Consider the following 15,551-nt stretch of genomic DNA (forward strand, 5'->3'; position numbering starts at 1 on the left):
TTTAATCAGAAAGTGACAGTTACTTTGAAAGAAGCTAAATAGCCAAAAGATCCATCTTCCGCGAGGGCAAAACAGAAGATATCAAAAGGTATTGAGCTTTTGAAATATCGACAAAAATTGGTAAAGATGGCAGATCCTTCCGAATGTGGGTGGAAATTGGATGCAAGAGTATACCGCAAATCCTCTGGCGGATGATTTCGAGGACACAGAAAGACATTTTGGGCACAAAACCGAGCTGAAAGGAAGATCAAAGCAGACAGGGTTAAGAGGAGATCCCGCGCTGACCCATATGTAAAACCAGCGAGTTCCAGTAGAAGCAGAGATAGACAGACGGTATCAAAGAAGCCTGGTGTTTGTTACAATTGTTACAAGCTTTGTCATTGGCAGAATGAGTGTCCTGAAAAGAAACGACCAAAGTGAAGTAAAATGTTTGATAACTGTTGTAATTTAGCTTGGGATTTAATCTACAAATCAAATTTTGATTTAGAAGGGGCAAGTCATTTAATGAATTCTGTTCACAAAGAGGTAAAAGAAACAAAACTCTTCCAGATAGCTGTATTCTCAGAAATAATAAATCTTCTTTAGTTAATTCTGTTTTTGCAAATGCTGAAATTTCAAAATTGTTAGAAAAGAAGTGTATTTCAGAAGTACAAGAAATACCGTATGTAGTAAATCCACTAACGGTAGCATATAAAAGATCAGCAAAACCTAGATTAATTCTTGATTGCAGACACATCAATGAGTGCAAACATCAGTTTAAATTTAAGTTTGAGGATGGGTCAGTTGCAAAGCAATTATTTAATAACGGAAATTATCTGTTTCGTTTTGATTTAAAAGCGCCTGTCATCATATAGAAAGATTTCCGGACACTAGAAAGTATTTAGATTTCAGTTGGCATTTTGAAGGGACAACCAGATATTTTGTATTTAATGTTCTACCTTTTGGAATTGCTAGTGTTGGTCATATTTTTACCAACCTTACCATAGAAATTGTTAAGTATTGGAGGAGTCAAGGTATTAGAATCATAATGTATCTAGATGATGGTTTGGGTGGAGATAGTAATTTCGATTGTGCACACCGTGCTAGCACTTTTAAAAGACAAAGTTTGACAGAGTTTGGTTTTTTAATAGCAGATGAGAAATGTATATGGCTGCCTGTACAGAATATTAATTGGATTGGGTTAGTTTGGTAAATGCAATTTAGATAATTGAGGTTTAACGAGGAGAGAGTCGAAAGACTTCTTTCGGTTATTTACAAGACACTGAAAAATATAGGTAAAGGCAAGCTTTTGTACAATGCTAGATTTGTGGCTGGTATTGTTGGACAAATAATATCAATGATGACTGAAATGGGAAATGTTTGTAGACTTAGAACTTAGGCTTTGGGGGATATGAAGTCCAAGGTGATACAGATTCTGTCTGTGACTCTGATTGTACTATGCAAATGACTGATTGTAGTCTAGAAGTTCCCAATAACAGTTTGATAACTGTAACTAGTAACTGGTCGGTATCTGAAAGTGTTAAATGTTCTACATAGAGAGAGCTTAAATCAGTAAGCAGAGTAGTCAAAACTTCCGTCACAATGCTAAAAATCACACAGTCCAACTGAATACTGATAATAAAACGTTACAAGCATAACAAAGAATGGTAGAAGAAAGACTGATTGGTTGTGATTTAAATGAATTGTGCACAGAAAACAATATAAGTATTAGGACACGATGGGTTCCTCGAGAACAAAACAAAATAACTGATAATTTAAGTAGATATTCAGATTGTGTTGATTGGGGAATTAATTTTGAAGTGTTTGCCATGCTTGATAAGCGTTGGGGAATACATTCTGTAGATAGATTTGCTACTGATTATAACAGTAAATGTTAAGGTTTAATTCAAAATATTGGTGCAAAGGTACTGAAGATATTGACGCTTTCACGCAAAATTGGCAAGGGGAAACTAATTGGCTGGTACCACCACCAAGTTTGATATCCAAGGCCATTAGAAAAGTATGCGCAGATAGCGCTGACAGTACTCTTATTTTTCCTTTTTGGAAATCAGCTCCATTCTGGGTATTATTACACAATTCGGATTGTACTTTTGTTGAGAGCAAGGTGCATTTAACAAATAAACATTTAATTGTAAGAAGGAGAGGCAATAACGGTATATTCGGAGTATGTCCTTTGAATTTTGCAATGATTGCTTTTAACATCAGATTTTGATTGTAGTATTTCTTGTTTCCACAGGAATAAAGCAGGAACAGTTTGTACGTGATGCCGTGGTACACAGTGGAATTGATGAAGCTCATCCTTTATACAGTTTGGTTGCCAGCTTATCTAAACATTTATTGGAATCAAGAAGTGACAGTACTGTGAAAAAATATTACAGTAACTATGGTTTTTTAAACTGGGAAAAATTTGTTAGTAAACATTGTTTAATTTCAATGCCTGCCTCACCTATACATGTTGCATTGTATTTGTCTAATTCATTAGATTCCGGATCTACTTACAGTACAGTATTGTCTGTTGTCTACTTAATTAAGTGGGCACATGAAATGTGTGGTCAAATTGACCCTACAAATAATTCTTTTGTTCAAAGTCTAGTTGAATCAGCTAAAAGAATTGCTAAACCCGTTGTTAATAAGAAAGATCCAGTCACTACTGATATCTTAATTCGGTTATTTTCTCTGTTTCAATTTTCTACAGATTTACTGGTGGTAAGGGATCTTTTGATGACTTTGCCTGGTTTCAGTGGTTTTTTACGTTTTAACGAGTTAAATCAGCTAAGATGTAACGATATTATAGTAAAAGATGATCATTTAGTTATTAAAATTAGGAAGAGTAAGACTGACCAATACAGATCAGGAGATGAGATTTTAATTTGTAAAGGGCATACTTAGGCCTGTCTTTATGCTATGTTTTTTAAATATCTTAGTTTAGCAGAATTAGCCTTGGAAAGTGATATGTTTTTATTTCGTCCTTTGTACAGAAGTAAAACAAAATGTGCTTTAATTAGTATTTACAAACCTATTAGTTATACTACTGCTAGGGACTGCGTAATTAAGAGATAAAAACTAGTTGCACCTGAATTGAATCTTGGGTTGCATTCACTTAGGTCTTGTGGTGCCACTATGGCGGCTAATTAGGGCGTCAAAGAAAGGTGCTGGAAGCGCCATGGCAGGTGGAAGAGCGATTCAAGCAAAGACGGCTATGTAGCCGACTCCGTAGGAAGTGCCGTTTAAAAAACGTTAGGCTTGTAGTTTATCTAGTTTCATATTTTCTATCTTTGTTGCTCTATGCAGTACTCGAGCTAGTCAACAAACATAAGTTTGTGTTGTGTTTTGGGAATACATATATTTAGTGGAAAGAAGACCAGACTTATAATAGTGTACGCAACACGCGGTTTGTCTACAAAAGACTCATGAAATTCTCATTATAGTTAACATGCTAATAATTAGTTTCCTGGTTACTGGGCTGGTTATAGCCTTGGAAAAGAAAAGTCAAAACATGGGTTGTCAAAACTCATGAAAGATACGTGTACCAGGCTTATAATTTAATTCGCCAGACGCGCATTGCGTCTTTATATGACTTTTCAGTGGCTCCTCAATCAAAACAATTAAAAGGACAAACCCAATACGTAATTGAAGAGCATTACAAAGCGAGAAGTTCCAGACAGTTGTGCCAAAAATAGGCACGGACAATACATGCCTTGGGGGTAGAAACACCTTAGTATTTCTATTAATTTAACATCGTGTAAACAATAAATTTAATCAAAAAGAACGTATCAATAATATCTCATATTAACACAAAAATGTGTATGTATAGGAGCCGATACAGTTGAAGAACTTTTTAACCAAAAAGGATATAAAATGATGGCCATATTCATCAGTTTTGCCTGCTGGAGTTGAAACCTTAGTTTCTAAATCATTTCTTAATTTATAAACGGACACATTAAATTAAGTTGATTTGATTATCCGTTAACAGATAAGAGGAAAATACAGTTAAATAATAGATTTCCAACTCCTTCGGACAAATATTGTGTATAATATTACCCGTGAATACAAGGGAAAATAAAGAACTGTGAAAACGGATGTAATAGTATATAAAGGACTTTCTGTTTTGAATTTCCCTTGGAGTTCGGTATTTTTGTTATTTTACTTTTGGATACCACTTTACTACATTGCACCATTAAACTGAAACTACATGTATATGAAACGACAGAGAACTTAATTCCCTTATAGTCAGTATAAAACCAAGCATCGGGACACAGTCGAAAAACACGATGTGATACAAAACAATAACCAGTTCGCAGCGAAAGAAAATTAACTAACATTAGTGATGTGTGTAATATTTGTATTATCTTCTATAAAAACCATTGTTATATTATTTGGCAAAAACTCAAACATCTTAAATACCGTTGATATCGCTCACATTGTATATTGATAAAGCAAACATAATTTTACGTTCAAAACCACAGGATTTTTTTTTCTCTTCAGTTTTGAATGCCCGAATAAGTATTTTTTTCTATACAATATCATCTATATTCATCTGTACGAATAATATTTCCTACAGAATATAACGGAAAGTTAGTGTGCACTAGTATATGCTATTGCACTTAATTATCGACGTGATCACTGACAAATTTGTTTGTGAAACAATTGTTCAAGCTATGCATGAACATGATGAATATTAGTGAATACAAGTATGTGCTATTGCACTTAATTATCAACGTCTTGTTTGTTTGTGAAACAGTTGTTCAAGCTATGCATGAATATTAGTGAATATTTTCCCTTGTAGAATACAAATCGCACTTGCAAGCTCGTGCAATATAAAAATATACTCGGGACAATATTTAATAATATTCATGTAATAACTCTATATTAGTTTAACACATAGAAATTAGGTCCGATAATACTATCAGCTGAATTGACTTAGCATCTATGGGTAATAAAACAAAGTTTTTGCAATATGTGTTCAAACTTAAGGATTTTTGTTACTTTTCCTTCACCAATAATTTCATATGCATGTTAATCGAAATCATACTGAAGCAATTACGAACTCCCAGGAATAACATCACAAAAGGGAACACTTCCCATAAAAAAATACAATTATTTATTATCTCATATATATAAATTATACTTACCATAAATACAACAAGCTGTGTTAACTAATAATTGCATGTACAGCCACTGGCGATTTGACCTCATATTGTTTCAATGTCAATGATGACTGCAACTTTGATGAACACAGAATCCTTAAACAATATAAAATTAAGAAAAGAATAGACATTGTTATATAATTGTAATATTTCTGTGCTGTTAACTAGTTCTCTCACTTCTATTAATGAACTTGTTTTATTTTTATTTTTGTAGTAAAGCATATGAAAATAATGGATTTAAGTATTTTTGAAGTGTCAAAAACTCTTTGGATGTTTTGGATAAATTGCGATCTTTTGATGATTTGTTCCATTCGGATAACATTTATGATTTTAGGACTATGTACAATACATCACCACACAATTGTATCAAGCAGAAATTCTCTTATTGAATAAAATGGTTCTTTGAAAAATCTGGTTGTAGATTTTTTTTCTGCCAATCATTTAAAGCCTTTTTCTGTAATTATTCAAGATATTCTTACTGGAACTGTGATCAAACTATTAAAGCTGTAAATGTTCTTCTTGACAATATCTATGTACGTTTCGGCAACATTTTTTTTAATAACAGATTGTTTGTATGGGCACCAATTGCGCCGCTTTAATAGCCGACTCGTTCCTAGATTGATGTGAATCACAGTAATGACAAACTCAGTAAAGGACCGTCCAAATTATGTTCAATTGATAAATTCAAAACCAATTACCCTTACCTTGATGATATTATGGTTAGAATAATCAAGCATGTTCTAATTTTACCGCTGAAATTTAATGAAAGGAACATACTTTAAAGAATCTAATACAGACAGCAATATGTGTCTTTTTCTAAGTTTACATACGTAAATTTCACACGGGAAACTCTAAACTAAAATTAATGACAAATGAGACGATTTTTCGTTTCTGATTGTTTATTTTCCAAGACGGTGATATGCCTTTGAACCCTTCTACTGGTGTGTATATTTCAAAAATTGTTCGCTATGCCTGTGTCTGTAGTTGCGTTTTACATTTTTGTGAACGTAATTCTGGTAAACTATTAAGTCAAGGATTTCTTAACCACAAATTAATTAGAACGTTTACCAAATTCTTTAATAGATACACAAATTCAGTAAGAACGTTTGGGTGTACTTGTATAATTTTTACAAAAACGGGATATCATTTCCTTATTTTTACATGTTTTACGATGATGTTGTTTCGAAAGCTCTTTAATTTAGACACGATCAATGTAAACCAATTGATCATGTAGATAAAGTTATTATTAAAGGCTATCAATTTAACACAGCATTAAACTCTTTAAATATTGTTTTATAGGTACAAACTTTGATTTTGTTTTTGAAAAATTGAAAAATGACTAACTACATATTGCTATATACATGTATGTACAGTTATGGGAACTCATGATCCTAAATCCTGTCGATACTGTTTGCTTATATTTTGGCATTGGACAAAGTCAGGCGTTTCTCAGACTGTTTATGACGTCGTTGAACTAAATCCGTTGGATGTATACTGATTGATACTTTTTGTCTGGGAGAACATGATTTATTTATTAGTTAACTAGCTTAAACTAACTTCGAGTAATCTTATTTAGGTGCTTTGTGTCTATTGTTTTTATGTTAGTAGTTTTTGTGCCTCGTATCGATCTTTTAAGTGAAACCATTTGCGAATGATTTTTACAATTTATTCTTATGTTGTGCTGTTGCACCGCTGTCCCAGGTTAAGGGAAAGTTTGATCCTTCACAAACATGTTTGAACCCGCCATTTTCTTTATGTGCCTGTCCCAAGTCATAAACCTGTAGAATAATGGTTTTGTTTGGTTCATGTCTGTCATATTTTAGTTTGTTGTGTATTTTTTTTTGGTTATGAATTAATCCGTTTGAAGTGTTTCCCATTTTCCATGTCGGGACCTTTTATAGCCGATTAAGCGGTATGAATTTTCTCTTGTAAAAGCCCGTACGGTGGCTTATTATTGGTTGCTTCCACTTCATTTTAACTCTGGTGTATAGTTGTCTCATTGGCAAACATACCACATCTCATTGTTTTAACCAGGTGAAATCGAATGCTGATGAGACATTTGTGCAACGTACAAAACAAATATTTTGTACGATCACCTGCAAAATTTCTATAAGGATTTTTTACTCCAGGAACAAATTACCTTTAACAGTTTTTTGGCGAAATCTTTCGGAATTTTAGGTCCTCAATGCTCTTCGTACTTGATTTTATCTTGTTAACTTTTTTGATTCGAACGTCACTGATGGGTCTTTGAAGACGAAACGCGCGTCTGGCGTACAAAGTTTAAATGATGTTATCTATGATGAGTTTCGTCTCAGGAGCATCCAATTTCACCTAGGTGGCTGCATTTATTTGATGAACCTTAAACAATGAAAAGATTTGGTATAATTGCCGATGAGGCCTGATGAAGCTACCTTGTCTGGAAAAATATGCGTGAATCTTAAAAAATATAACAAATATTTTTAAAACACTCATTATCGAGTTGAATTTATAATTTTAGGGATTTATATAATTTAATTTAGTAACTGCATCAGTTTATTTCCAAACTAATCCGCGCCAAATCACTTTGAATGTTGATTGTATCATTTTTTAGACCATATACATGATATATATGTATAAATTAGATAGGTAAAATCAGCTTTACAACTTGATTGCTATATCTGAGAATGTACAAACCCCCTTTTTTTTAAACACACTTAGGTCTAGATTGCTAATGTCGTGTTCCTCACTATGTTGTCTTTAATCAAACATTTCTTTTAGATGTGTTTTACCTAACTAAGTTATACATATGGACCGCTGACTCACACACTGAACATAAATGTCCTGTGGACTGTTTGTGTACATTGTAGCTATCAAACAAGTCTAAAAAATCAAGAAAATGGTCTAGATTGCTAATGTCGTGTTCCTCACTATGTTGTCTTTAAGCAAATATTTCTTTTAGATGTGTTTTACCTAACTAAGTTAAACATATGGACCGCTGACTCACACACTGAACATAAATGTCCTGCGGACTGTTTGTGTATTAATTGCCCAGTTAACACATCGATAACATCTAGAAAAAAAAGTGTTTAATCATAAAATGTATTGACATGGCTAGCAATAATAAAAAAAAAACTAAATATGACAAAAATAAAATCTGCTGATTTTCTTCCGTGTAATTGTAAACAGGAAGATTTCGACTTTGTTTACATTATCTACTATAATTTATAATACGTTTTAAAATGTTCACTGTCAATTGATATATCTGTATTTCATAAAGTAGGAAGAGATCATTGACGTAATGTACGTAGTGGAATAAATTATAATTATATTATAAAATGTCTTCCTTGTTCTATTACAAGCCGTTTCGACATATAATGTATCTAAATGTAGACATATCTTTTCACCATGTGGCGTGCAGTTATTGCCCTTTGAATCCCCCTATCTGATGAACAATTAATTAACCAAATAGTTTAGCATTTTTTTAAAGATCTGACGCCCGGTGTATCTTTTTAAATTATGTTGTTTGTAAAAACAAATTTTGTTTCAAATTAATATCAAGAAGCATATTATTTATTGGTATATGTTCTTTTATATTGAAGTGTTAAACTGGAGCAAACAACGCTATAATAGAAAGACAAATAATTAAAAAATGCCCGTTATATCTAGTTGTTTTCTGAAGAAAATATAAAAATCCAAATGCGATACACACCTCTATTACAAATGAATATTGTCATAACATTTATAAAAGTAAATGGGCAACATTTTTACTGCCTTCAAAGTTTCCCTTAAGTATTTACAGTAGATTGGCAAGTTAACTATCCAGTGGCAGACAAGACCAATGTCTGCTTACTAGAACTGCTCCAATCCTGTTGGCATTTTCTGGTTCAGACTCGGCATGTGGACAGGTCTGTTTTTGACAATTTTAATATGGGTTTGTGTTACTTATTCTGGTGTTACCTTTGTGTACATTTATTTTTTTAACACTGTTTTAATGTGTTGTTTTTTCTTAAATGCTTTTCATGATTCCGCAGTGGCCGCTTGTTGGTTGTTACAATCAATTTCCCTCCCTTTACAGTTACCTTGATACTAAAAATCTAAATATATACTTAGTATAATTCACCTTTTTCTATAAATCAGGAGAGCCAAAGAGTTTATTGAAATAATTTAAATCTGCAATTCAGTTATTGAAACGAAAAACGGTTGCGTAATTTCTTATTTATTTTTTTTTTATTTGTGCTTGTCATATTTACCGATAGTATTATTTTCCTTTGTCTTAGGCTTTAACATTTAATTCACGCAATGGTAAAAACTTTTTATATTGCTAGTCGCACTTTTATGTTATATTGTTTTACTTCCGATGTTCGGTGTGCGATGATTCTTAATTATAAGTTAATTTGCTTTAACAATATCTGTTAAAAAAATTATGGAAACACCTTAGTATTTAATAATAGGAAACTAATTCAGAATCGAGTTAATGTATATTTAGTTTTAGATTTGCTAAAACTTACCGGAAATCATATGCATACATACAGTTTAAAATAGCTTGGGACATACTATGAAATATAAGTTACTGAAATGGTAATGTTAAGCGTGATTACTCTCCGATTTCTTTAATTTTTTGAATAATATCTTTTTTTACTATTTTATCTGAATTTAAAATTACATAATATGTGTTTTTTTTTTAATTTTAAACGAAAGTCTGATAACGTTTATTAATTGATGATTATAACCTTTTAAAGCCTAATGATGGTCATGTTCAGGATTTTTTATTTTACCATTAATGTAATTTAGCTTGAATTGAATTCTGGATAAAATAGTTCCACTTTGCGGAAATGGAATCCCATGCTAGGAGCGTAGCACTTATATATCTAAACATATCTTCCATGGATATTATTGCAGGTATCTCGCAGTATACTTGGTGCTTGCGCCTTGTTACAGAAACAACGTAAACCTTTTCCTGCTCAAAAGATGTCTGTTTTGCCACAGCGGGAATACGAAAATTAATATAAATAAAGAAATGTCATAATAAATTAAATAGATATCTAAGTGCATGTATGTAAATACTAAATATATACAGCTATCAAAACTTTAGAGATATAACTTTCAGGATCTGTTCTAGGGTACAGCTGTGAAAACAAGTTCTAGCAAAGAACAGTATATAAACTGTTCTGGTTAGAACTGTCAGAATATGTATTAGATTATAACTGTTCAAATTTGTATAGATAACAAAGGTTTACCGCTGTATTATGGTAAGTAGTTTTGTATTTTGTCAGAAACTGTTGTAAAGGTTTCAGCAGAACTTATCTGCAGACTGTTCTAGTATAGTTTTCCTGTCAGATTTAAAGTACGGCTACAACGTACCCAAAATGTAAATTGCGTTATCCATATCAGTTTGTATTTATGAGGAGAAGTTTCTCCTTCATTAAATATATTTTTCATATATAATAGATATTAAGTAAAATGTAGATTCATTCTAATAAAATTTAGAATGGAAATGGAAAATGTGTCAAAAAAACAACAACCCACCAGAGAACAGCCCAAGGCCACCAATGGGTCTTCAACTCAGCGAGAAATTCGGGAAAATTCAAAATAAAAGGTAGAATAAGAATTACTTCAGTTTCGTCTAGAGGTATAGGGGGAGGGTTGAGATCTTACAAAACATGTTTAACCCTTCTATTTTTTTGCGCCTGTCCCAAGTCAAGAGCGTCTTGCCTTTGTTAGTCTTGTATGTTTTAATAATTTTAGTTCATTTATATGTTTCGGAGTTTAGTGTGAAGTCCATTTTCACTAAACTAGTACACATTTTTGTTCAGGGGCCAGCTGAAGCCCGCCTCCGGGTGCGGGATTTTCTCGTTGAAGACCCATTGGTGGCCTTGGGCTGTTTTCTGCTCTTTGGGTGGGTTGTTGTCTCTTTGACACATTTTCCATTTCCATTCTCAATTTTATTAGAATGAATCTGCATTTTACTTAATATATATTATATATGAAAAATATATTTAATGAAGAAGAAACTTCTCCTCATAAATACGAACCGATATGGATAACGTAATTTACATTTTGGGTCAGTTATAGCCGTACTTTAAATCTGACAGGAAAACTATTCAGGAACAGTCTGCAGATTAGTTCTGCTGAAACCTTTACAACAGTTTCTGACAAAAGAGGTTCTACGTACCATAATACAGCGTTAAACCGTCCTTATCTGGACAAATTTGAACAGTTATAATCTAGAACATATTTTGACAGTTCTAACCGGAACAGTTTATATACTGTTCTTTGCTAGAACTTGTTTTCATAGCTGTACCCTAGAACAGATCCTGACAGTTAAAACTTCTATAAAAAAGTTTTGATAGCTGTATCTATTTAGTATTTACATACATGCACTTAGATATCTATTTAATTTATTATTACATTTCTTTATTTATATTTATTTTTATATTCCCGCTGTTGCAAAACGGACATCGTTTAAGCAGGAAAAGGTTTACGTTGTTTCTGTAAAAAGGCGCAAGCACCAAGTAAACTACGAGATACCTGCAATAAAATCCATGGAAGATAGGTTTAGATATATAAGAGCTACGCTCCTAGCATGGGATTACATTTCCGCAAAGTGGAACTATTTTATCCAGAATTCAATTCAAGTTAAATTACATTAATAATAAAATAAAAAAATCCTGAACATGACCATCATTAAGCTGTGGTCACACCTTACCGGATAGCTCGAACGGACGCCGAACGGTTAATAAAAAGTTTTCCGTTGACAACATTTTTATCCGTTGGGAGTCCGTTGGTGTACTGACCAAATAAAACGGACGCGTAACGAATGCCTAACGGACACACACAGGATATGCAACGTACGAGAAACGGATCCGTACCGGACAGAACGGATGTCGAACGTACATCCAACAGACGAGTACCGCATAAAACGGACACCTAACGGAAGCGTACTGGATAAAACGAATGAACAAGATAAGCGGAAAATTAAAAGCTCAATGATAATACATGTAAATCATATACACGTGACCTTGCAAACAACTGATGGAACCCGACTTGTAAAAAAGTTTTGCGCACTGTTGTCCCTAGCGATGACGGGAGCGTGTCAGATGGACAGGATATACTAGTATGAGTCATCCGTTTATTATGATATTGGCTTTTGCTAAAGTGTGGTCAATAGGACAAAGTTCAAAGTCGCACGTACCAAACAAATAGAACAATTTATCCGATTTTTTTTGAAAGGCAGGAGACACCTAAGTGCACTTGTTTAGTTGATTTTTTTTTGTGTTACCTTTTGTTTAGCATGATATGTGTGAAAATATAGCGCAACTCTGATTCAAAAAAATTTGAAGCAATGTAGTAATTCATTCCTTTAAAGTTGAAGTTGATATTTTAAATCTGTTAATATTATGTACCTCTGGTATGAAAACGGATATAGTGTTATGCGGAACTCTCCATCCGGAGTGCATGCTACGATATTTTGCTCCAGAAGCAAGGTGTCTAAGTGTAATTGCTAACTTGAGTCCTGGTTCTAGCGGATTTCTGTAAAATGTGTTCTGCTTTGCTATGCGAGGGCCGACCCGCTGCAGTATCTCGTCGAACATCTCTGGGAGCATTCAAAGAAAGTGTACAAAGGACAGCCGATCCTCCCACCTAAGTTCAGTCATGAGTTGGTCATATAGACCAAAACTGCGTCGTCTTTCAGGACTAAGCCTTGATCTTGTCCACCATCTCCTTTGTCTTCTCCTTCTTCTCCTTTCGACAGCTAGTAGGTTTATATTTGCAACATTTGAGTTCAGTCTGACCTGAATAAGAGCTGCTTTATAGTGAAGACGTGCTCTAACTCCAAGATCCGTCATGAATAATGACACTCAAGAAATCTTAAATTCCAATAATTGACGAAATTTTCAATTGGCATTTATCCGTTTTACATTCGGTACGTATCCGTTTTATCCTTCCGTTCATGTCCGTTTCACATCCGTTCATCATCCGTTTTATCCGTTATACGTCCCGTAAAAGTCCATTGGTGAATTGACCTACCGGACCTCCAACGGATGTATAACGGACAAGTAACAGATACAAAACAGAAACGGAACGGACGAGTACCGTAAAAAACAATCGCCTACCGGACGTTCAACGGACACTTCATCCGTTGGACGTCCGTTCAAAGTTTGGAACAAGTTCAAAATTTTCCACCGAACAGAACGGACATCGACGGATAAAACGGACGCTGAACGGACATAAAACGGATATGGACGGACGTCTAACGGACATGAACGGATTGAAAAAAAAATTATCCGTCCGGCGTCCGTTCGCGCTATCCGGTAAGGTGTGACCGGGGCTTTAGGCTTTAAAAAGTTATAATCATCAATTAAAAGACGTTATCAGACTTTTGTTTAAAATAAAAAAAACAAAAAAACAAAAAAAAAACAAAAAACATATGTAACTTTAAATTTAGATTAAATAGTTAAAAAAGATATTATTAAAAAAATAAAAGAAATCGGAGAGTAATCACGCTTAACATTACCATCCAGTAACTTATATTTCATAGTATGTTCCAAGCTATTTTAAACTGTATGTATGCAAAGGATTTCCGGTCAGTTTTATCAAATCAAAAACTAAATATACATTACCTCGATTCTGAATTAGTTTCCTATTATTAAATATTAAGGTGCTTCCATAATTTTTTTAACAGATATTGTAAAAAGCAAATTAACTTATAATTAAGAATCATCGCACACCGAATATCGGAAGTAAACAAAAATATAACATTAAAGTGCGACTAGCAATATAAAAGGTTTTTACCACTGCGTGAATTAAATGTTAAAGCCTAAGGAAAAGGAAAATAATTCTATCGGAAACTATGACAAGCACAAATAAAATTAAATAAGAAATTGCGCTTTTTTCGCTGCAATAACTTTATGGCAGATTTAAATTTGTTTCAATAAACACTCTTTGCCTATCCCGATTTATAGAAAAAGGTGAATTATACTAAGTATATATTTAGAATTTTTGTAGCAAGGTAATCCTAAAGGGAGTGAAAATGGATTGTAACAACCACCATTTGGCCATCGAAGAATCATGACAGGTATTAAAGACAAAAAACACATTAAAACAGTGCTAAATAAATAAATGTACACAAAGGTCACAACAGAATAAGTAACACAAACCCATATTAAAATTGTCAAAAACAGACCTGTCCACATGGCGAGTCTGAACCAGACATGCCAACATGATTGGAGCAGTTCTAATAAGCAGACATTAGTCTTGTCTGCCACTGGATAGTTAACGTGCCAATCTACTGTAAATACTTAAGGAAAACTTCGGAGGCAGTCAAAATGTTGCTCATAATTAATTGTATACATGTTATGACAATATTCATCTGTAATAGAGACGTGTATTGCATTTTGATGTATAAATTTTCTTCAGGTAAAACTATATATAACGGGCTTTTTCTAATTATTTGTCTTTCTATTATAGTGTTGTTTGCTCCAGTTTTACACTTCCATATAAAAGAACATATAACAATAAATAATATGCTTCGTAGCATTAATTTTGAAACAAAATATGTTATTTACAAACAACATAATTTAAAAAGATAGACCGGGCGTCAGATCTAAAAAAAATGCTAAACTATTTGAGTAATGAATTGTTCATCAGACAGGGGGAATTCAAAGGGACAATAATTGCACGCCACATGGTGAAAACATTTGTCTACATTTAGATACATCATATGTCGAAACGGCTTGTAATAGAACAAGGAAGACATTGTATAATATATTTGTAATTTAATCCACTACGTACATGACGTCAATGATCTCTCCATACTTTATGAAATACAGATATAGTATTTGACAGTGACCATTTTAAAACGTATTATAAATGAAAGTAAATAATGTAAACAAAGGCGAAATCTTCCTGTTTACAATTACACGGAAGAAAATCATAAAATTTTATTTTTGTCATATTTTTTTCCGTTTATTGCTCGCCAAATCAATACATTTTACGATTAAACACTTTTTTCTTGAGTTTATCGATGTGTTAACTGGGACGATTAATACAAACACAATCCACAGGATATTTATGTTCAGTGTGTGAGTCAGCGGTTGAATTAACATCAATAACTTCTAAAAAAATATGAGTTTAATGCATATCATTTCTTAACGTAAACATTTGCAATTTATGATTTACAATTTTCAGCATAAACCGTCAAATCCACAGTGGACATGTTGTTACTAAGGAGCGATCCGCCATATTGACCTGTTGAAATCCATAAATAATCAATGCAAATAAATTGAAAATGAAACGATACCTTACTTTAAAACTCCATTGTAATGAGATATTGTCCAAATTTGAAGCGAATGTAACCTTTGGCGTGATTATTTTCATTGGTATGACATTATTTGTTGCCATGACGTAAATGCGCCACAACCATTT

At 33.1% G+C, this 15,551-nt stretch overlaps 1 protein-coding gene across 4 annotated transcripts in view; it reads right to left on the minus strand.

Annotated features, from left to right (window-relative positions):
- Positions 1-15,551, minus strand: part of LOC127718371 (low-density lipoprotein receptor-related protein 1-like) — a 52,956-nt gene that overhangs the window by 35,211 nt on the left and 2,194 nt on the right. For all 4 annotated transcript variants that reach the window (XR_007989790.1, XR_007989788.1, XR_007989789.1 and 1 more), the window contains exon 2: positions 5,133-5,243. Coding sequence is in view for 1 of the 4 variants with exons in the window: in XM_052224361.1 (XP_052080321.1) it covers positions 5,133-5,196 (64 nt within the window). In the remaining 3 variants the exon portion in view is untranslated. The remainder of the gene's footprint in view (positions 1-5,132; positions 5,244-15,551) is intronic.

This window comes from Mytilus californianus, unplaced genomic scaffold, assembly GCF_021869535.1.
Source record: "Mytilus californianus isolate M0D057914Y unplaced genomic scaffold, xbMytCali1.0.p SCAF_10, whole genome shotgun sequence".
NCBI classification, from domain to species: domain Eukaryota; kingdom Metazoa; phylum Mollusca; class Bivalvia; order Mytilida; family Mytilidae; genus Mytilus; species Mytilus californianus.